This window comes from Malaya genurostris, chromosome 1, assembly GCF_030247185.1.
Source record: "Malaya genurostris strain Urasoe2022 chromosome 1, Malgen_1.1, whole genome shotgun sequence".
In the NCBI taxonomy this organism is placed as follows: Eukaryota; Metazoa; Arthropoda; class Insecta; order Diptera; family Culicidae; genus Malaya; species Malaya genurostris.
Window position 1 is genome coordinate 157,958,109 of NC_080570.1, and position 8,673 is coordinate 157,966,781.

General features: G+C 37.7%; 1 protein-coding gene across 1 annotated transcript; it reads right to left on the reverse strand.

Moving 5' to 3' along the window:
* Nucleotides 1–1,037: 1,037 nt before the first annotated feature.
* LOC131426434 (p21-activated protein kinase-interacting protein 1-like) lies at nt 1,038–3,136 on the reverse strand. The gene is made up of 2 exons (XM_058589163.1): nt 2,548–3,136; nt 1,038–2,485 (listed from the first exon to the last, which is right to left on the reverse strand). Exons 1-2 carry the CDS (start codon nt 2,620–2,622, stop codon nt 1,178–1,180), a joined length of 1,383 nt encoding a protein of 460 aa, XP_058445146.1. The 5' UTR covers nt 2,623–3,136; the 3' UTR covers nt 1,038–1,177.
* Between the last annotated feature and the right edge of the window lie 5,537 nt (nt 3,137–8,673).

An 8,673-nucleotide genomic window follows, 5' to 3' on the forward strand; every position in this document is an offset into this window, starting at 1 on the left:
GAATTTATTTCCAGTATGCAGGTTCTAAATTCTGAACAAGAATTTAATTCCTGAATTCCGTTTCATAATTATGAAACGGAATTCAGGAATTGAATTCTTGTTCAGAATTCTTTTCCGAAATTCTGGTTCGTTGTTCAGATCTAACATTTAGTTTCAGATCCTTAATCTAAAATTGATATCTTGAACTTTGTTCGTGAATTTTTAAGGTAAAATCCTAGATCAGAATTTTGGATTCAATTTTCGAATATAAATTATAGAACTACATTCAGCTTCAAAATCTAGTCAAGAAACCAGTTTCAGAGTCATAGTTTTAATTTATAAACCTGCAATCTGGAACTAAATTCAGAAACAATGTTCTAAATCTGAAAATAAATTCAGGATTAGAATAAAAAAAACGGGCCTACTAGTTACGATAATAGGGGCCGATAGCTCTTCCCTAAATTCTACAACTGCAACGTTACTCGTTCGAATGTAGATTAAAATTGACGCAATATGGTGAAGCGATCTTTCAATTTTCGTTCTACCGTTCCGACCGAATGATCAATGCACGTCAGAAAAGATTTAGATCTTAATTTCGTAGAATGCAAATGGGAAAATCGTCAGAGTAGAAACAAGTTGATCCATTGCTAAATACGGTTAGCCCACCAAAAGGACATTGGAATGCATGGACGAAGCATTACCCGTTGCGTTGCGAAGCAGTAGCGACAGCATTTCAGCGCAAATGTTCCGTTTTTAAAACTGTTCCTTGAATCAGAGTTATCTTGCTGAAGAAGACGAGATTGAATCCATATTTGCTGTGCTTGTCTGAAGATTTGAACACTCGAACCATCAGATTTCATCTCAGCACTGATAATATCGTACATTCCGCTCCGTAGGAGCTTCTCGTTTGGATCAATTCTCGGGTACCACACAACCTACTAATTCCATTCTCGATACCACACAACCTACTTGTTCCTTATAGCAATGGGAATAGTCAACCGGAAAGGCTCGTTTTAAGATAAGGAAAGCAAGCAAAACTTGTAAAAGGAAAGTCAATGTATGATGAAACAAAAAAGGTTTATTGAAAATCAACTTCAACTTGGCTTTCAAACAACTTATGAATCGCTTCACTTCATTAAACATGTCAATCTTCTTGTACGTTCATCGTGTAATAACAAGGTCTACATATTTTGGTAGCCTAGAATGAAACCGATTTCCAATTGTTACTCTTCTTCGTAACATTTTTCCCACCATCCGTTTTGTTCAGTAGGTCTGCCGATTTCTTAGACTTGGAGACTTTCTCTGCTGCTACTTCACCCGCTACAACGTCCTCCTCCAGCCAACTCATACCTGAACAACTATGATTCGCTGCTTTTCTCTTCGTGTTCTTCATCGAAGTAGTCTTTGATACTGACGCTGACTTGACAACCGGTTTCTTCACCATTTTCTTATTCTTCACAACAGGAGTGCTAGTGAAGCACGTCGTCTCATTCGTCACAACTCGTTTCTTTTGCTTATTTTCTGTCGTAAAGCTTGCATTTTCGGTCGGATTCTCATGCTCCACCGTTACTTTACCGACCGTTTGAAACTTTTTCAACTGTTTTCGTAACTCATCCTTACTGTCCGTCTGCTTGTTCAAGTACCGGTGCAAACCGAGTTTATCGGCTTCCACCAACAGCATACAAGTCGGTCTGCAACCAATGTTTGTAGTGCACAGTTCGAGAAAATCGTTGCCATCAATTTTCCATAGACTGATATCCCCGGCACTGGAAGCAGCCGCCAAATAGTTACCTCCCACACACGCAATTGCCTTCAATCGGGATTCGTACGCACGAAACTGATCTGGTTCCTCTTCGTTATATATGTTAAACATCAGCAAATGGCCATCGTCCAATCCAACTGCGATTTCCGACTCGGAAATCCAACAGAGCGAAACCGGTCGGGTGCTACACTCAACCGTCCGGATTGATTTCGTGGATTCCAACGAAACAACATCCACCACCCGATTGCCGACCAGAACGAAATTCTTCCCGTCTGGACTCCACTCGACTAACGACAAGTTTCCACCGTATTTAGGATCACTACGTAATCCCCGTGTGTATATGGTCCGTCCAGACACCATATCCCAGGTCCGCAGCATCATGTCTGCTCCTAGTGACAGCGCCACTTTACCATGCGGATGAATTGTGATACACAGCACCGCACTTTTATGAGCATTCTTCCATACTTTATCCACGACTAATCTTTTCATGTTGATAGCAGAAATAGTACCATCGAAACTACCGCTGAAAAGATAGCTTCCATCAACCGAGAAAGTCAAACAGTTGATTGTTCCCTGATGGTGAAGTAATTCGTCCATCAAGGTGCCGTTCTCCAAATCGAACACACAGATGCGATCATCTGCTCCACCGGATGCTAGGTATTTGTTGTGGCTGGCCAGCACCCTCACCGATGCCGTGTGATTGTGAGTGGAGAACGTTTCCTTCAAGTACTGCCGTGAGGGATCCTGTAAGAAACCGTTTTTATTTACAGCTGTAAACCATGAGGTAAAGAAAGCAGAACACCTACCGTACTGAAAGGTTCCACTTTGTACCCGACCGTGTACTCCTCGTACGTACCAACAATCAGTTCTAATCCGGCCATTGTCTCTAGAATCTAGCGACGAACCGAGATCTATATGGTTTTATTCAATTTACGATGTGATTGGGAATAATTTTATAAGAAACGCTGCGAGAAAGGCCTGCACGTTGTTTGTTTTTGACATTTCTAGTTCGCACGGCTTTTTTTTTTTTTTTTTTTTATTTGCTGTGTCACTAACGTGACAGGCTAAGGCCAGTAATGGCCCATCTTGCCTTTGTATTGTTTGTTTATAATTTAATTTTGTGTTTTAATTCGATTGTGTTTTTTGCACGTGTTGTTCATTTATTTTGTTGTAGGTTATGTTTGGTTGTATTATTATTTTCGATTATTTTATATTTTTCGATTGTAAATTCTTTTACATTGACTCCCGATGATGTTTCGCGGCGTCGCCACACGGATCCACTCTAGGACGAGAAAAAATTTTTCTTCCGCGAACAGAAATACACAAAATTTTATCGCACTAGTGCGAAACGATATGCTAACACTTTGAGAGCTTCACCGGAAGTGGTCGCACGGCTTTGCGTGTTGTAAACATTGACGAGCAGAGTGAGAAATTCAACGAAACATCAATGCTACACAGAAAGTGACTACCCGAGTAAAAAATTGCAGAGAAAAAAAAACGCATGTTCAGTAGTTTTGAAGTATATTTTCAAAAACTCGGCTATTTAAATCTCAAAATTATGTTAATTAAATTAACATAATTAAAAGAGAAAGTAAACAAAGAGATGCTCTCATTTGCAGTTAGCTCCTTTTGTCGTGGGACTATCGAAGTGGTTGAGCAGGGGCATTTCTGAGTTGTGTTTCACAGACAGAGTAACTTAATTACCTTATCGATTTCAAGAATAGGAAAAGTTACGATTTCGATTCTCATATCTGAGCGTTGTTCTTACAAACCAGTTGTCGTAGTTTCGAACCCCGAAGGATTCATCGACGACACGACCTGCCACTCGTTTATCAAAACTGTATCGTAAATATAACTACCCCTCAGTAACTGGAAATGTCAAATCGAAAACGCTAGTGATTTTTTTTAAACTGGCAGCACAAGTTGATATATTTATTGATTTTGAATAACAGTCACCATAACCTTGGTTACTGCATATCGAAGGCAAGATGAATGTAAACAAAATAAATTTCAGATCGGTTATTATATTACGGAACATTTTAATGGATTTACCTGACTCGAGCGGAATGTAAAAATTGAGGAGTATGAGTTATGTCTTTTATATAGCCAAGTTCAAAATTCAGGTCTTGACTTGAAACCGTTGTGTGAGAAGGAAGACATGGAAATGAGCGACAACGAGCTGAGCGAGGCGGTACCTGCATAACGTACGGTAAAATGATTTCTTTGTGGAATTCACTAGTAATCCTCGAATAGTGGCCAACAAGGTGAAATATTGTTTCCACTGCTGCGCAATCAACTGACACAAAACAATTTTGACACCGGCATATTACATCGAATCCTACTGCCCAGAAAAGCTAACAGTTGAAGTGTACGGATAAATCGCTAGAAGCAGATCATTGTCCTCGTTCGTTGGTTTCATCCATAGTTTCGATTAAATTCCGAAAATCGAGTTCATTTAAATGCATTTCTGCTCAATTTGGACAAAGTTTAACACTAATAGAACTATTCCACCGCTTTCAAAACATGTTTATTTGTTTTGGGGTTCCTTGGTAACTAGTCCATAGCAACTTAAACAGTGTTGCTCGAGAAGATTATTTTTATCATTTACAAGGGGTCGCTAGATTTGTGGTAACTGGCGGTGAATCGTTAGCGAACAGTTTTAATGCTGATTTTGCTTCGGAGTGCCTGGTCGTGTCGTCGGATTCATAGTGTCAGTAGTAGTTCCAATTCATCCTTCATCGCAAGATTTTCACGCAATTATTATTTCTTTTTTGTTTTGGATTTTGGATCACGAGAACTAGACGAATGTTCTAGGCGCGATCAATCACTAGACTGCTGCTTTATTAATTTATTTGTGCATATGACCCATATATGTATATCGCTCCCTCTTTTTTCTCTCTCTCTCTCCCTCTCTCTCTTTCTCTTGATCCCTACAAGTAGGATCTTAGTACAAGCTATGCAATGATTCTGTACGTTAAGAATCGGATGCGAAGTTTGTTGAAACAGAAAGGTTAAATTCCATAACAGGGATGTTATGCTGAGACTTTGCTTTATAAGTAATAAATTTTTATTGTAAAGATACTTATCCTTATCCGAAATCCTGCACTTATTTCGTAAAACATTGAACACAGAAAAGCAAGAACCTCGAAAATTTATAAACATTTCTTTAGCTATTTTTTATGGGAAAATCACATTTTCTTATTCGTATTTGAAAATCCATAGTTTTTTAGGATCACGCACTTGAAACAAGTTTCCTAATTAATTCAATATATTATTTGTTTGTATCAGACTCCAGTGTCGGGCGTGCTTTGTGCAACCTACCTGAGAAGGTACTCAATACATCGCAATAATTGAGCAATTAGTGACCAAAATAGTGTACAAATAAGAGTCACTCTGTTTCACTTCTCTTCCGTAATAGCCGGAACCGTGATAAAAATAATCAAAATATATGTGAAGAATTAGCGTAAAATATAAAATAATCTGGTAGATTGCGAAAGAAAAAGTAAATCATTTTGCAGCAAGGGTTATTCGTTCGTTGAATGCATCACATTATTAATTTTAAAAAATAACAAAATCTACACACTAAAATTTAATTCCTTTGTTCGGTAATATTTTTGACGTGAGCTTTCGGTAATCTATAGAAAAATTCGATATTTCGGTACATGAGTTTTATTTTACATTTATTATGCAAATTTTCACCGGACAATCAGTTTAACGTAAATTTTCATTACAGAATTCTGTAAATAGTCACCGAGTACGGTAGAAACCGCACTGTCCGTGTGGTAAAACCAAAGATAAACTCAAGATTACAATGTCCCATACGATTCATCGAAAATTATCGAACCAGTAATCGTGAACCAGTGAACTTAGTAATGGTGTAATTTTGTTGACCCTTCGTTAAAAAGCGTCGATAAACATTTGAAAATGACGGTAACATTCCATAGCAACAATACAAGCACAGACTAACAGACAGGACACTCAAATTAGATTCTTCAATCATTTTAACGGTCATTTCGAATATTCCTTTATTTGGGACAGTACTCACATGTGTCATGATGGCGCCACGTTACCCTATCAAAAACATCCTGTCTGTCATCTAGACTGTGTTTATTTTTTCATTTACCAACAGAGTTGCCATTCATACAGAATTACCTGTAATGTATTGATTTGTTTACGTCCATGCGAATTTCATGCAGGATACAGGTTTAATACATATTGCCAAAACTATATACATAATTGTGCCTACTTCTCATCCTCCAACGGAATACAAAATCGAACCCGTTTTGTTACAATATTTACTTGCTTCTGGTCTGCCGCCACTTAATTTCGGGTGAAAACTACCAACACAATAAAAAATAGTCTTGATGAACAACGTTGAGTCAAATAAATGGTTATCTTCGCGAAAAAGTTAAATGTATTATCATCGTAATCCAATAATTTATTGTGTCGATTCATTCTCAAATATGTTGATGAAGTCAGGCATCCCTGCAAGCAGCTGATCGGTGTTGACAAACGAGGGGAAACCAACTAGTAAAAAAACTTTCACATAACACAAGGGGTGTACCGATAGTAAATAGTTCGCGCAGTACAATATAGGTGGAACTAGTGCATCACGAAAAATTATTTTTAAAAGAATTTACTCATACTGTCATGTCTGTTAGTCTGTGATACAAGTTTGGAAGGAAGTAAACATACCGCACAAAATATGTTGCAACATCCATTCGCTTTAATGCTTCTTAAGATAAGAATATTGCAAATTGAATAGATTCTTAGCAATAATTCTAATTGATTTTTGTTTTCCTGTTGCAACATCCACTCGATATGCAGCGGAAAACTGCAATTTCTATCATATTGCAACTTAAGGTTAATTCTATATAAACAAACACTGTCATAGTTACGACGCATGTAGCGATTCGACGCTTGTTGTTTTGTTTTAAATAATAATCGAAGTACAACTGACGGTGAACCGAAATCATCGAGGGGTCCTATTTGAATGGTACTTGAGAAATCGTAGACTATTCCATCTTGAGTTTATCTTTGGTAAAACTATTTTCCAATAGCCGAACTTCTGTGAAAACTGATTGTCGTGAAACTAACTGTCGAACAGTTTAAAATTTTCAGTGTTTTTATGAACCAAACGAAAAAAAATTTGAAGGGTTCATCGAATGAATTGAGGTACAGGTGCTAAAGTTTTTAAAACATTTAAGCCACTAAAAGCTCTTTGTTTACTTATAGAAAATAATTTTGTATCTCTTGTTCACTTGCTGCCGACACAAATCGTTCGAGGGTAATTTCTGGTGGACTCGACGAATTGTGCAGTGTTTTGGAAGGCGCAGGTTGGAATTATCTTCATTCGTTTTTGTGAATTTCTGTTATTTTTTAACAATAGTTGGTTCACAGTTTACGGTAGTTATTTGACATTTCAGCAATTACCGAGCGCTAAAAAATAAAGAATTTTGCGAAATTTTCCAAGTGTGTTTTTATAAAAAATATTTATTTTTATGTCTCCTGGATAATTGATGTGGCACAATCTCATAATCGAAGCTAAGATGGCTCGGTGGCACCGCCGACCCACAGTCAGAAGTGGAGGTAAAACTATCATCTTTCGTATGTCGTTATTTTGAATCAATTCCAATTAAGATATGAGAACAATTGAAGAATTCGATGAAATGACCCTTTCGGCGAAGTGTCATTCTAACAACTGGTTTCTTATTCTTCTTAGATTATTCTTCTTTTCGTCATCTTAGCCATGCTGAAAATATTTCAACTGTTGGGTTACGTGTGGGGTACAGTGATGTCAGATTTGGTGATATACTCATATGCATTTATTCATGTCAACAAAAATCAGCACCACGACAATCGTTATATATTAATGAATTCTTTAGATAACACAATAGTAATAATTGATAACTCCGCCCAGTCAGTCTTTGATAAATTAGCTATCTTTACTTTGACAATCGTTGACTTGGTTCTAATCAACGTCACATGAGATACTGAATACCACGATTAGTTTTTTTTTTTTGGTTCTATAACATTTCCCTGAAAACTATTCTCCAGAACATAAAAAACCGAAGCTTTTGCCCTAGAAATTCATTGCCCAGAAAGTACTAATCTTCTAGAAAGTAATAAAATCCAGAAAAAAATCCCAGAATGTACCAAAGTCCAGAAAACCATATACCCGAAGGCATTAGTCGCTAGAATATTGTTATTGGTATAATGCCGTTTGTCATAATGGTTATTTGGCATACTGATGGCCTAATAGAATTTGTTTTAATTTACTGCGATTTTAAAAGGTCTAATGCGGCTACGCCTCATCGTTTTTTATGACCTGCTGTCCGACCTCGCTGCCGCTCGTTCGGACTTAACTGAGGGATGGCCCTAGCTGTGGGTAATCCGGGCAAACGCCCGCCACTAGACAGAGGTGCTTTCTGCGGGGGCGCTGCAAACAATGTATCCAAACAATCTATTGTTAGTACACGTACAATAGACCAAAGTACCGCAGGCATGGTGCAGTACTTCGGATCTTACAAGCAGGTAACAAAGTTTATGCGAAGGTCTACCAAAGTAATTCAAAATGGAAATGGACTCCTGGGTTTATCATTGAAGCTATCGGTGAAGTAAACTTTAACGTTCTTCTGAATGACTGGCATGGGAGAAGGAAACTCATCAGATTACATGCAAACCAAACTAAGCATCGCTATAGTGAGCAAGAAGACGAATCTCATAAAAATTCTCCACTCAACATTTTCGTCGATGAGTTTGGATTGCAAGTTACCCTGATTCCAGTACCTCAAGAACCTGAAGAAAATCCTTCCAAATTCAAAGACAATGATTCAGTTCAGCCTGATTTAGGAGCTTCTGGTTCCAATCTGAACGAAACGAAACAGCTGATTGTTCAGTCGACTACTAATCAGAAACCAAGTACAAGCCGA